Here is a 15,141-nt window from a genome sequence, read left to right on the forward strand (position 1 = left end):
GCACCTCAGATCACCCCAATGGTCATCACTTTGTCACCTCAGTTCAGTAGTTCCTCCTGGATTCTTGTCCAAGTGACAATGACAGGTGGAGGTGACAATGCCTTTTCAGTCTTTATCTAGACTCTCCAGAGAGTCACTCCAGAATATAAATTAGAGTATAGGTAGGCAGTCCAACCTTTGCCTTTTAAAAAATTTTTTTTGAGATGGGAGTCTCGCTCTGTCACCCAGGCTGGAGTGCAGTGGCGTGATCTTGGCTCACTGCAACCTCTGCCTCCTGGGTTCAAGCGGTTCTCCTGCCTCAGCCTCCCAAGTAGCTGGGATTACAGGCATCCGCCACCACACCTGGCTAATTTTTGTAGTTTTAGTAGAGACGGGGTTTCGCCATGTTGACCAGGCTGGTCTCGAACTGATTTCAAGTGATGCACCTGCCTTGGCCTCCCAAAGTGCTAGGATTATAGGCATGAGCTACCGTGCCCGGCTGCCACTCTTTAAAGAAAGCAGTAATTTGCCCTCTTCAATGTGCCTCAGCCATACTCAAGTGGTCCACAGCACGGCCGTCACCTGAGAGCCTGTTAGGAAATGCTCTCCTCAGTGTGAGAAGGCCAGACCTCTGAACAGCATTCGCATCTCCCAAGACCCCAGGTGTCTCCCAGGCACATTCAAGCTCAGAATACCTTTCCAACTGCTCCCTGATTAGAACACTGCCTGAGAATTTAGGAATGCAAGCTCTTGGGCACCCCATCAAACCTACTGTGTCAAAGTCTTTGGTCCCAGCAATCAGGCAATTCTGATATAAAGTCTGAGAACCACAGCCTTAGAACTCTGTTTCCAAAACTGCTAAGAATAACCTAGAATGCTTGTTCACATGCTTGACTCGCCCTCTTCCTCCTATACACACCCGAGCCCCTGGGAAATGGCTCAGTAGATGGAAGAAGGGGCCCTCCCCGCACTTGGCCACAGGCATCCAGAAGTTCCCATATGCAGACGTCAAACTCTTGTTCCCAACCATTGTAGTTGTTTATGGTGCTAGATTCAGATGGGTCAGAGGCTCCTCTGAGGAAAACTTAAAATATTCCACCATTAGGTAGGATCCAAATAGACTCTATGCCAGAGATGCTATAAAATTATATTAGAAGTGGGGAGTAGAGGGTAGTGTTGCTAGAGTTAGCAAACAGAAATACAAGATGGCCAACTACTTTTGAATTTGTGGATACGCAAGTTTTTTTTTTTTTTTTGAGACAGTCTTACTGTCGCCCAGGCTGGAGGGCAATGGCGTGATCTCGGCTCACTGCAACCTCTGCCTCCTGGGTTCAAGCAATTCTTGTGCCTTGGCCTCCCGAGTAGCTGGGGCTACAGGCATGTTCCAAGCCCGGCTAATTTTGGTATTTTTAGTAGAGACGGGGTTACGCCATGTTGGTCAGGCTGGTCTCGAACCCCTGACCTCAAGTGATCCGCCTGCTTCGGCCTCCCAAAGTGCTGGGATTACAGGCATGAGCCACCACGCTGGGCCATCAACTCCATTCTTGAGCTCCATCTTTTCCACAGTCAGGCAGGCTTTCAAGTGAACTGAACTTGACAAATGCAGAGCAATTAAATTCTTTATTATAAAAATCTCAAAAATGTCCACCTTTACTGAAGGCCAATCTTCTGAAATGGGGTCAAAGGCAATCCTGCTGTTTCTCTCTGAAAGCTAAACTCCCTTATGATAATAGGAGAACACCCAGAATTTTATTCCCAGCCTTCGTGTGCAAAAGGCAGTTTGCATTCTTAGGAAACACCTAAGTGTCACCTAAACCATAAATATTTCCATCTACTCCATTCAACCCAATTAAAGAAAATAAAATGATGAGAAAACTAGGAACTCAACAGAAAGAAATTTCACATCATTTTCTACTATTGTGAACATTCAAAGGTTGCTTCAAATTAAATACTTTTAATTATCATTCCAGCCAGGATCACACTAAATAGGATCTCATGACAGTTACATACGCAGCCATTTCACCTAAACTGTGGCACAGAGTGCTCTGCCGTGAGTCACAAGAAGCACAGTGATCACCACCCACAAGGACAGGTTGCTGGGGTGAGGCGCCCTTTGCTTTCATGTTTAGATTCTTCTCAGCTGCATCTCGCTTTCCTAAAGGCCCCAGCCACACAGTTCTTTCAGGGATTAAAGTAGGAGGAAAAAAATAAAGAGAAGCCAACATCCATCCTTAAAGAAAAAAAGTAAATCCATTTGATGGTGAACTTCACCCACGGACAAATTTGGGATCAGTGTTCTCCAGTCTGAACATAGTCTTCTGTGACCTGGGAGAGCGTGGTCAGGTACTGCCAGCTCAGGGCAGCCAAGAGCATGACAAACGACAGGTAGATGGGGGAGTAGTGGCTTCGGGAGATCAGCTGACAGTTGGGAAGATTCTGCGTCCGGATGGTGGAGATGATCTGCCTTGTTTTACTAGAAGATGGGTCTGAGTCGGGGATTCTATGATAAATCTGTTAAAGACACAGGAAAAAACGGTAAGTGCTTTACATTTTCCATGGCTACTTACAATCCTCCACTGGTAGGTAGTTTATGCCTATTTTACCAATGAGGAAAGGGAAGCTCAGAGAACATGAAAGTAACTTACCCAAAGCCACCCCAATGATAAGGTGGGGATGTCAGCCCCAGCCTACTCGTCGCAAAGCCTGTCTTCCTGAGCAAACGGGAAGCACAGGTGTGCATACTGCACCCCGGAGGCCCTCAAGAGCAGCGGCTGAGCCACACTGATCTTCACATCCCCAGCACCTCACAGTGCCCTTCCAGGAGATAAGTAAGGTGAATAAATGAAGAGAAATCTCGGTTGTGACGGTCCCTGGTAATGCAATTAGTGGCAAAACTTTTGAGTCCTTTGATGATCACTTCTAATATATAAGCATGACAGCACAGCCGGAAGAAGCTGCAGTCACTGGTCCTCAGACATGTCCTTACCTAAAACAGAGCCACTAAGGCCAAAGGGACCTTCTAGATGCTTCGTTGCTAGCCCAAACCCCACTTTCCATTTACCTGAAGGCATACAGTAGGTTTTTGCAAACTCAATTATTCAGGTCTTAAAAACCTACCAGCCTCAGTCAAGGAGATACATCTGCTTGTCAAGGACAGGTTGTGGCAAACTTTTCATCTACATGCCTGGCATATAGTTGAAGCAAAAGAAATACTTGAGGGGTTTGAGACAGGGCCTCACTCTGCCCAGGCTGGAGTACAGTGGTGCCATCTCAGCTCACTGCAACCTCCACCTCCCGAGTTCAAGCGATTCTCATGTCTCAGGCTCCCAAACAGCTGGGATTACAAGTGTGTGCACCACCACGCCTGGCTAAATTTTGTATTTTCAATAGAGATGGGGTTTCACCATATTGGCCAGGTTGGTCTCGAACTCCGGACCTCAAGTGATCTGCCTGCCTCAGCCTCCCAAAGTGTTGGGATTACAGGTGTGAGCCACAGTGCCAGGCCTGATGATTAAATGACAGAGGCTCCTGTAAGTGCTTACTGGACTGAAATAAGCTCTTGTGCAATGCTGTGCTACCGGAGCTCCTCTGTGAGTCCATGTGGTACTTTCAGGTCTCAGCAGTTCTACTTACAACAATAGAATATGGAATCAGCTTGATAATCATTTAAAACTCTCATCTATGAATATCTAAACTCCCATTAAAGCAAAAACATCATTTGGAAAAAAACAAAAAAAGGCAGATTCCGATTCGACAGGTTTGGGTGGGGGCTGATGTCTAACGGGCTCCCAGGTGATTCCCAGCGGCTGCTGGCTGGGACCATCCTTGAGCAGCGAGGCACCTGGGGTCCAAAGAGCCTGATGATGCTCTGACTTAACCACAGGAGGGCACAGGAAGTGTGCAGAGACACGAACAACATTCTCCCTGCCAAGGAATCACTTTGGCAGAGAGGGGAATGGGGGTTTCCGGCCGTTTGGCTGAGCATTTATTTATATCCCAAAATAGCAGGTTGATCTTCTCCCCAACTGACAGGCGTCCAGGCTGGTTTAAAGCGGCGGCTGCTCCAGGGTGGGGTGAGGGCCCTGCAGAGTGTGGCCACCTGCTTGGGAAGGCCTGGGGCTGCACTCCCAAGTTCTCACTCAGCACTGGAGATGCATGAGGAGGTCCTCTGGCAAGTCCCTTCCAGGTGCATGCTCGCTACAACACTAAGTCCAGAGATCCTACAGTCAACATTTCCTCCTTTCTTACTGCAAAGGACAGACTCGGTCAGCGAGGAGAAACAGGATCAGTGTTCATATCTGGACACCAGCCAGAGGCCAGACGACTTGTGGCTTCACACAAAATGTTTTCATTTAAAACTTTACTTGTAAAATGTCCTTACTGCTGAAACTAAAACCATTAACAGGTTCTGTGGCTTAAGACTTAGAAATCTTCATAGATTTGTCTAAATCAAATCAACTTAAGTATTAATATTAACATTTCTCCCCAAATGCCTTGAGTTTTACTTGGATAACTTTAAACAAAACAACTGATGCCCTAAGCCAGAGGTCAGCAAACCTCTTATTCAAGGGCGAAAAAATATTTTTAGCTTTACAAGTCATCCCCGTTGCAGCTCCTCAACTCGGCCGTTACATTGCAAAAGCAGCCACAGAAGATACAGAAGCAAATGGGTGTGGCTGCATTCAGATAAACTTTATTCACAAAAACAGGGCTCGGCCAGCTGTGGGTTGTCCACCCTGACCCTCAAACTATGAATTACCACTAGGATTTAATTCCAATAGTTAAGGAAAAATCAAATACATCTGAATTTTAATATAGTAATGGAATTGGCCACAAAATGTTTAAAAACTGGTTTCTAAAACGAGTGATCAGAATAAAACTGCAAGACGGAAACACTCTGAACTTACTACATAAAATGTTTCTAATTTATATAAAATGAAGAAATGGCGCTTAATATGGCAGGATTCCATTTAGAAAGGGTAGCTGAACCCCTTAGAATTGGGGTTAACATCATGGATTCTGATGTCAGACAGACCTGGGTTCAAATGATCACTGCAGCCATGAGGCTGGGGCTCAAGTTTCCCTGAGATTACTCCTATCCACCTACTCGGTCACTACCGCAGGCACATAGCTCAAAATAAGTCCTGGCTACATGGCAAACTGGAGAGCCTTGGTAGCAATTTTTTTGGTCAGTGGCTGAATACTTTCATCTAGTGACTATAAAATTTTAGGATTTTTAAAAGCAATTTGGTCTTCTGTTAGACTTCTATAGGTGCCTCTGATGTTTTGGACATCAGCATTTCTATGACAGAATGAAGGTAGGGAGGAAATAGAAGGACAATATACAACATGCAAGAGAAATCAGAAATAGCTATTTTGTATAATTCTATTTAGATGAAAACACTGTTGCAAACCATATTCCTGTAAAGGCATAACAAGGGGACTAGAAGGATGTACAAAACCATGGACAGTGGTAACTTCTGGGGAGGGAGCTCAGGCAAAGGAAAAATGATGAGCGTCCTGTATGTTTTCATAAAGTCTATAGTGTTTCAATCTCAACAAGATCACACCTGAGGATCACAGCATCATCCTGGGCCTCTACTCACCAGATGCCAGGAGCACCCGATTCCTGTCCTCTTGTGGGAGGGGAGCAAATCACCTCCATTTACAAACCACTGCTCTAGGGTCTAGAGATTCTAGAGATTACTAGAGATTACAGAGACTTCTGGTTTCTAAGAAGTAAATTTTTTTTTTGAGACAAAGTCTCACTCTATCACCCAGGCTAGAGTGCAATGATGAGATAACAGCTCACTGTAGCCTCGACCTCCCAGGCTCAAGTGATCCACCTGCCTCAGCCTCCTGAGGCAGCTGAGACCACAGGCGTGCACCATCATGATCAGCTAATTTTTAAATTATTTGTAGAAATGGGGTCTTGCTATGTCACCCAGGCTGGTCTTAAATTCCTGGCCTCAAGTGATCCTCCCACCTTGGTCTCCCAAAGTGCTGAGATTTCAGGAGTGAGATACTGTGCCTGGCCAGAAATAAATTTTCTGAACCTAGTCAGATATTAGAGATTTGACCTGAGAAGGTATGTTTTCTTTTTATAGGATGCTTTTGGTATTTGAAATGAAATTTTCCAAAGAAAATTTAGGAAATAATTGCAACTGGATGGCTTTCGTTGGCCTAAATTCCCTACCGTGATTTTTCAATTGAAGCCTGTGGCATAATGAAAGTACCCGACTGGGAGTCAGAACACATGGACCAGGAGCCAGAGATCCACTCAATCACGTACTGCATCAGCACAGACAAGCTTCAACCTCACATTCCTCACCATCAGCAAGAAGCTTGGTTGGCCTCTGGCATCATCTTGCAGCTCAAAATCTATGACTGTACTCAAGGGCTCCATCCTACAGTCTTGCTCCATTTATCTCCTCTCATCAGGGTACTACACAGCAGTGAGCAATCTGCTCGACTCCTGTGCATAGATTTTTTCCCTAACAAAGGATATCAATTCCTGTCTCTTTAGGCCATAGGACAGTGAGTTGTTAGGATCATCTAATATCCAAACATGTTTAAACAGTGACATTACTAAATCATAAAAGTAGCTACGGCCGGGCGCGGTGGCTCAAGCCTGTAATCCCAGCACTCTGGGAGGCCGAGACGGGCGGATCACGAGGTCAGGAGATCAAGACCATCCTGGCTAGCACGGTGAAACCCCGTCTCTACTAAAAAATACAAAAATCTAGCCGGGCGAGGTGGCGGGCGCCTGTAGTCCCAGCTACTCGGGACGCTGAGGCAGGAGAATGGCGTAAACCTGGGAGGCGGAGCTTGCAGTGAGCTGAGATCCGGCCACTGCACTCCAGCCTGGGCGACGGAGGGAGACTCCGCCTCAAAAAAAAAAAAAAAAAAAAAAAAAAGTAGCTACAAATTATCCAAGTAGTTAAATAAAAACCCACCTCTTCCATATACTGATATATGATGGCTTTGACAGCTGGCATATTGGTGGCATCCATCATCAGGGTCACCGCTTGCCCTTTCCGAATCTTCACTGCCCCTTTGAACACCTGCTGGTTATTGTAACAGGCAGCCAAAGTGGCAATGGCCATCACCTACAGAGAGTAAGAAGAGAGGGGAAAAAAGAAGAGATGGTGTTGTAAGCTATCATTATCACATTCTGTCGATCGGGCAATTGCTAACTGCTAATGAACTAAGATGTAATTAATCAAGAAAAAATACCCACGAAGAAAGTATGCCAAGATTTTTACCTTCCCGACTCCTGCCTTTCTCAACAACACACAGAATTAAGCAGCGTAAAACAACTCTACAGTTTAGCCACAAAAGTTCCATTTTATTTGGAAAAAGCAAACACAAGTAAATCCAACATTTTCCATGCTAGAGCAATGGATTATTAGATCTGAAATATCTATTTCAAAATAATATATGGAAAGAATTTTCTGTTTTACTTGTTTTTCTATTTTCCTACAACAAACATAATCATTACATATTTAAAACTAATGCCAGGGGGAGAACAACAGAAGGGGATTAATTTCCTGTGCTCAAAGATAAACTATTTCTAGGTAAATTGAAACATAAGACAAGGATATAGATTTTACTTTCAACCACCATTCCAAGTTGGTCATTAGAACAAGATCAAACCAAGTTCCCAAATCAGTTAAATGCTATTACTTTCTTCACTTATTTGCAGTAGTATCTGAAATACTTGGTAAAGGCAACTAAAAAGTGTTAAGTTCCTAGCATACTGAGGAACTAGGTCTACAGGACCAGGTTCTTGTTATCCTGGGTCTAGGAAAAGGACAGCAATAATTAGATGCTTAATGAAGACATTTTAATGATAACAGCCTCACCCATGTTTTACCCAGCACTCCCCATAAATCTAGGCCAAAGACCTTGACTTCACTGAGGATAAGAACCTAACTAGTTTAGAACAGCTGTGGAAAAGAGGAAATCCAGAAAGAAGGTTCTGAAAAGGAGCAGGCTTAACCTCAAGGCTGAGCTGAGTCTGGGAGCTCGAAGCAAAGCCGGGTGCTATGAAACCACCAGCAAAATCAACTGGAGCCATCATCTTTTTAAGGAATCATATCCTTGAATACAGCATAGCAAAATCCACCCTTACGCCCACCCCACTCCCTTTAGCCCCATATCCACCCAGAGGAGTCCCATTCCCTACCTGTGGAATAGCACAGAAGTTAAACACACTCTGGTTTCTGAGTCTTGAAAGGTAGGTGATGACATCTGGGATGTGGTGCAGTGCATTGGTTATAAGTTCATTCAGGCACTGCACGGCCAAGTCAATATTCTCTGGCTTAGCAAAATCCCCTAACTTCTTAACATACCTGCTCCAAACCTAGACAGATAAGATTAAGGAACAGGTCAGCATGTGCATAGGGGAGAATTTATAAACAATATTAAAGGATCTTTGTGCATAAGAACTATGATACAGGCTGGGCGCGGTGGTTCACGCCTGTAATCCCAGCACTTTGGGAGGCTGAGGAGGGTGGATCATGAGGTCAGGAGTTCAAGACCAGCCTGGCCAAGGTGGTGAAACCCCGTCTCTACTAAAAATACAAATATTTGCTGGGTGCGGTGGCAAAAAAAAAACTATGATATACAGTAAAGTCTCTCTTAGCTGCAGACTCATCTTCCACCAAGATCAAGTTCATTTTAAGCTCCATGCAATGGCTATTTCTGACTACCAGTAAGGGTCCATTTGCAACCTAGGAGTGAGTTAAGTATTGGAGAACATGTCTTTATGGACAATTAGGGCAATGCTGCACTACTTGGACGAATTCAGACTAAAGAGGCTCCTGTTAGAGCTGTCGGTCTACTTCTGAAAAAAATAACCCAATATACAAAAATAGTTATAACTGTACTGCAGACTAAACATTAAACATTCTCAAGATGGCCAGGCCTCTAAATAATGACTAATATTCTATTCCTCTGGTAAGAATGCTGCTGAAAGGCATACCTGGGAAACAAGCTAAGTCTATCCTCTAAGTGTATTACCTCCCTGGATCCTGATAATTAGAAAGTAAAATAAAACCCTCAGTTCTAACAGTGGGATTCGGCTTGATGATTTTTAATGATATTATTTACAGGATTCTCTGAAGCTAGCAAAAGTTCTGGAAAGATAGCGTTGACGGTTATATAACATCATTAATGTACTTAATGCCACTGAATGATACACTTAAAAACAGTTAAAATGGCAAATTCTCTATTATGTACATTATAAATAAGAAAATGTTAAGTATATATACATACAGTTAAAAAGAGATAACAGGAAGTGTTGGTGAGGATGTGGAGAAACTGGAACTCTCACACTGCCGATGGGAATGTAAAATGGTGGGGCCACCTTGGAAAAGGGTATGGCAGCTCCTCACAAGGTTCGAGCTGCTGTATGAACCAGCCATTCCACTTCTCAGTATAGACCCAAGAAAAAGGAAAACACACATCCACACAAAACCTATTCACCATAGCCAAAAAAAAAATGGAAAGAACCCAAATATCCTTCAACTGATGAATGGATAAATGTGGTCTGTCCACACAGTGGACTAATACTGGGCAATAAAAAGGAATAAAGCACTGATGCAATGCCCCAGCACGGAAGAGCCCTGAAAACACACTAGCAGAAGAAGCCAATCACCGAGGACCACATCTGGCCTGATTTAACTACTATGAAATGTCCAGAACCTTTATTAAGCATTCTGTGCTGGAAGTTCATCTCATTTTATTTACACCACCACACTGTGGTAGAAATAATTCTATTTTACAGATAAAGGAAGTAAATGAGAAGAGCAGGGCTCTGTGCCCGTGTGTGCAGGATGGTGTGGCTCATGCTCATGAATCACATGCCCATGGCTGATGTTCTGTCTGGGAGACAATGGAACAGTGGTCAGGTGCTGGCCGAGGAGCCGGGAGACTGAGACTCCACTTCCAAGGCAGCCACTGCCTCACTGTGCATCCCCAGACAAACCCCTTCCCTTCTCGGAGCCCTGTTGTCAGCAAAAGATGGGTAGACAAGAGTGGTTTCTCAACCCTGGCTGCACACAAGTCACCTAGGAAACTTAAAAGGCTGTGGCTGAGCTCTGGGTAGTGTTTTTGTTTTTTTTAGAGACAAGGGTCTTGCTCTGTCACCCAGGCTGCTAGAATGCAGTGGTGTGATCGTGGTTCACTGCAGCCTTGAACTCTTGGGCTCAGGAAATCCTCCTGCCTCAGTTTCTCAAGAAGCTAGAACTATACGGTCATGCCACTATGCCCAGCTAATTTTTAAAATTTTTTTTTTTAATGGAGTCTTGCTCTGTCACCCAGGCTGGAGTGCAGTGGTGTGATCTCAGCTCACTGCAACTTCTGCCTCCTGGGTTTGAGCGATTCTCCTGCATCAGCCTCCCAAGTAGCTGGCACTCCAGGCATATGCCACCACGCTTGGCTAATTTTTGTAATTTTAGTAGACACAGAGTTTTGCCATGTTGGCCAGGCTGGTCTCAAGTACCTGACCTCAAATGATCCACTCACCTGGGCCTCTCAAAGTGCTGGGATTATAGGTGGGGAGTCACTGCGCCTGGCCAATTTTTCCGTTGTTTTTTGTTTTTTGTTTTTTAATAAAGACAGGGTCTCACTACGTTGTCCAGGCTGTTCTTGATATCCTAGCTTCAGTGATATTCCCGCCTTGGCCTCCCAGTGTGGAGATTACAGGCGTGAGCCACCGCACCCAGCCCCCAGGGTAGTTTAAATGTGAATTTTTCTTAGGAGTAAGACTCAGCATCTTTTCAGGTTTTTAATAATCATCTGCATGTCTCTTCCTGTGAACGATCTGTTCTTATCTCCTTGCCCATTTTTCCATGGGGCAGTTGGTCTTTTTCTTAACTTTTAGAAGTTCTTTTTATATTAGGAATATGAACCCTTTATCTGCTCTATGAATTGTAAATATTGTTTCCCCCTTTGTCACTTGTTTTTCTTGAGATAGTTTCATTCTGCCACCTAGGCTGGAGTGCAGTGGTATGATCATAACTCACTACAACCCTGAGCTCCTGGGCTCAAGGGATCCTTGTGCCTCAGCCTCCTGAATAGCTAGGAATACAGGTACATGCCACCATGCCCGGTTAATTTTTTAAATTTAGTTTTTTCTACTTTCTTTAATTTTTATTTTTGCTCTCTTTCAGCAGAATCATTTTCAAACAATTTTTGGTAGAGATGGTGTCTTGCTGTGTTGCTCAGGCTGGTCTTGAACTCCTGGCCTCAGCACTGGGATTACAAGTATGAGACGCCTCACTCGTCTTTTTAAAAATTTAAAGTACTTGGCTGCAGGAAACAATTTTATGGAAAGCAAAAGGTAAATGCTGGAATAAATTCAGGAAACAATCATAAAATTTTCCAGTTTCCTTCTGAACAAAATCAGTATTAAAACCTTTCCGTTCCCTGTCCATGTTTTAATTAAGTTAAAGATCGACCCTTGTCTCTTATTACAGACACCTGGAGTGTTTTGTCCACCTGGCATCCCTTTCCCCTTCTTGCGGCAGAATTCTTTCTTTGGGGGAAACCCATTCTGTGTGCACTGTGTAGACACAATCCAGGTGAGGCCAGAGAACTCAGCTGCATAGCAACGGATTCAGGGCTGAGCCGAAGAACCAAGCCCTTCCTCTTTTTTTGAGATGGAGTCTCACTGTCCCCCAGGCTGGAGTGCAGCGGTGCGATCTGAGCTCACTGCAATCTCTGCTTCCTGGCAACTCTCCTGCCTCAGCCTCCTGGGTAGCTGGGATTACAGGTGTACACCACCACGCCTGGCTAATTTTTGTATTTTTTAGTAAAGACGGGGTTTCACTATGTTGGCCAGGCTGGTCTCGAATTGCTGACCTCAGGTGATCCGCCCACCTCGGCCTCCCAAAGTGTTGGGATTACAGGCGTAAGCCAGTGTGCCGGGCTGAACAAAGCCCTTCCTAAGAACTTTGTGTTAAGCTAGTGCACGTGGGTTGTTATCATATCCACCGCCTGGAGAAAGACTGTCTGAAAGAAAGCAAAGACAGCAAGGCTTGAATATACTGATTACAACGTGTAAATCCTGCGATTCAGCCAGTCTACCTGAAGCACACTCATCTCAAACGATCCTATTTTCCACATCCTCTTATGTTGCCTGGGGGAGGTCTGACTTGTGCTTCTGTCACTCCCAACCTCAAGAGTTAAATGATTTTTCAGAGAATGTCTAAAATTTTTTTCCCCCAAAATACCCTGAATCTGTTACCTCTTGAGGCCAAAACTCTCTTCCTTCTTGCTGGTCTTCCAGATAGTCACGAATGATGTTTGTTTTCTGCAGAAACAGGCCCATAGAGTTGGCACGTTCCGTATCTTCACCAACTAAGGGGTCTTCGAACTCTGAAGCCGAGAAGAGACGGGAAAGGCCAATTCCTACCAGCCCAGCGACATAGTGGCAGTACTGCAAGAGATGATTTTTAAAGTACTTTAATCATGGAATTTTTATTGAAAGGGACACACTAGAGATCATTAGCTCCAAAAAAGCAGGTTCGAAACAGAATGGGTAAGAATGCATTTTGATTTTAAAATACAAATATACATACCAGGATTTTAAAAAAACATCCAAGAAAGATGTGCTCAAAAGACTTCACAGCAGTCTCTGGCTGATGGGAATCAGATGTTTTTATTTTTTACCTGTATTTTCTAAATTTCTACAATGCACATGTACTGCTACTATAATAAAAGGCTATTGAAAAAAACTAGTCTAGTAAACATTTTTTATTTTATTTTATTATTATTATTATTATTATTTTTTTTTTTTTTTTTTTGAGACGGAGTCTCGCTCTGGCGCCCAGGCTGGAGTGCAGTGGCCGGATCTCAGCTCACTGCAAGCTCCGCCTCCCGGGTTCCCGCCATTCTCCTGCCTCAGCCTCCCGAGTAGCTGGGACTACAGGCGCCCGCCACCTCGCCCGGCTAGTTTTTTGTATTTTTTAGTAGAGACGGGGTTTCACCGTGTTAGCCAGGATGGTCTCGATCTCCTGACCTCGTGATCCGCCCGTCTCGGCCTCCCAAAGTGCTGGGATTACAGGCTTGAGCCACCGCGCCCGGCCATTTTTATTATTATTTTTTAAGAGATGGAGTCTCATATGTTGCCCACGTTAGACTCAAACTCCTGGGCTCAAGCAATCTTTATGCCTCAGCTTCCCAAATAGCTGGGATTGTAGGCAAACACCACTGTGTCTAGCCTTACCTTACAATAAACTTTTTTTTTTTTTTTTTTTTTAGATCAAGTCTCACTTTGTCACCTGGGCTGTAGTGCAGTGGCACAATCTCGACTCACTGCAACCTCTGCCTCCTGGGTTCAAGTGATTCTCCTGCCTCAGCCTCCTGAGTAGCTGGGATTATAGACGCCCACCACCATGTCCAGTGAATTTTTGTATTTTTAGTAGAGACAGGGTTTCACTATGTTGGCCATGCTGGTCTTGAACTCCTGACCTCAACTGATCTGCCCGCCTTGGCCTCCCAAACTGCTGGAATTACAGGCCCAAGACACCATGCCCGGCCTAGCTTTACAATAAACTTTTTGATACATAAAATTGTGAGAGAAGGCAACGATGAATGATGGAATATTCTGGCTAACAGAAACTAAGACAATACTAAGTATAGTTGAATCTTTTTTTGACCAACCTGAAAACATTTCAAGATCTGCAGGCCCTCAGAATCACCATTATATGAAAGAACAAATAACTATCATATGTTCTTGACACAGTTTTAAGAACTTTGCACATTCAATCCTCACAAACATTTATCAGGTACATAGCACTATGATCTCCATTTCAGATGAGGAAACTGAGGCACAAAGAAGTTAATTAACTTGCCCAACATTGCCCATCTGAGAAAAAAAAAATTAGCCAGGCAGGGTGGCACATGCCAGTGGTCCCAGTTACTCAGGAGGCTGAAGTAGGAGGAACACTTGAACCCAGGAAGGAGGGGCTGCCATGTTTGTGGCAGGGGCTGAGGGTTCAAAACTAGGTAGTCTGACTTAAGTGTCAGGCTTTAACAACTTTGCTAAAACCTCCCCCTTTTTTTTCTTTTTAATTTTTCTTTTAGAGATAGCGTAACTTCCCCCCTCAACAGAGATTTCAGTAAATGCAAGTCTTAATTGTCAAATACTTTTTTTCCAAGACACCAATTTGTTAAAAGTTATCGTCCTCTGAAAAGGGTATCCTAAGACAACTTAACACAACATTCACATACAATAATTGTCTATTAGTTAATTTAAGAAGAGAAAAGTAAAGAAGGTAAGCTCTGGAGTGTCATTAGGAAGGGTCAAAGTTCGGCAATGACCAAAGTGCACCCCTGTAATCCCAGAATTTTGGGAGGCTGTGGAGAGGGGATTGCTTGAGCCCAGGAGTTTTAGACCAAGCCTGGCCAACAAAGCAAGACCCTATCTCTGTAAAACATTTTAAAAGGCTGACTGTAGTGGCTCACACCTAGGAGGCCAAGGCAGGTGGATTGCTTGAGTCCAGGAGCTCAAGACCAGCCTGGGCAACATGATGAAAACCTGTCTCTACCAAAAACTTACAAAAACTAGCCAGGTGTGGTGGTGTGCACCGACAGTCCCAGCGAATCGGGAGGCGGAGGTGAGACGACTGCTTGAGCGCAGAAGGTCGAGGCTGCAGTCAGCCTTGATCATGCCACTGCACTCCAGCCTGAGCGACAGAGCAAGACCCTGTCTCAAAAACAATATAAATTAAAATAGATTAGCCAGGCACGGTAGCAACATGCCTGTGGTCCCAGTTACTCACGAGGCTGAGGCAAGGAAGACTGCTTGAGCCCGGGAGCTTAAGGCCGCCTTGTTTGTGCCACTGGATTCCAGTTTAGGTGACAGAGTGAGACCCTGTCTCAAAAAAAAAAAAGTCATCTCTGATTGAAAGTAACACAAGGCCAGAGACTAATTGGGGGCACAATGAACAGGCGAAGAGAAAGCGCTTGAAATTTGTTCTAGGAGAAAAGTAACATGAAAAAAGTAACATTTTGCTGAAATTACGTGTAAATAAATTAGCTTTGGGCAGCTATACAAAATCTTAAAAAGAATTACTAGAAATTTTAAAACCAAAAATATATTTTAAGATAATAGTTCTTTTGGTAGAAATACTCCTAAAATGAAGACGTATA

At 44.1% G+C, this 15,141-nt stretch overlaps 1 protein-coding gene across 3 annotated transcripts in view; it reads right to left on the reverse strand.

Moving 5' to 3' along the window:
• Positions 1-1,580: 1,580 nt before the first annotated feature.
• FDFT1 (farnesyl-diphosphate farnesyltransferase 1) overlaps positions 1,581-15,141 on the reverse strand; it is a 35,235-nt gene continuing 21,674 nt past the window's right edge. For 2 of the 3 annotated variants that reach the window (XM_003902406.2, XM_009212492.1), the window contains 4 exons: positions 12,233-12,424; positions 8,168-8,344; positions 6,936-7,088; positions 1,581-2,490 (listed from right to left, as the gene is read on the reverse strand). In XM_003902406.2, coding sequence (XP_003902455.1) covers positions 2,269-2,490; positions 6,936-7,088; positions 8,168-8,344; positions 12,233-12,424 — 744 coding nt within the window. In that variant the 3' untranslated portion in view covers positions 1,581-2,268. The remainder of the gene's footprint in view (positions 2,491-6,935; positions 7,089-8,167; positions 8,345-12,232; positions 12,425-15,141) is intronic. The other variant, XM_009212493.2, reaches the window with a different exon arrangement.

Source organism: Papio anubis, chromosome 8 (genome assembly GCF_008728515.1).
Source record: "Papio anubis isolate 15944 chromosome 8, Panubis1.0, whole genome shotgun sequence".
Lineage (NCBI taxonomy): Eukaryota > Metazoa > Chordata > Mammalia > Primates > Cercopithecidae > Papio > Papio anubis.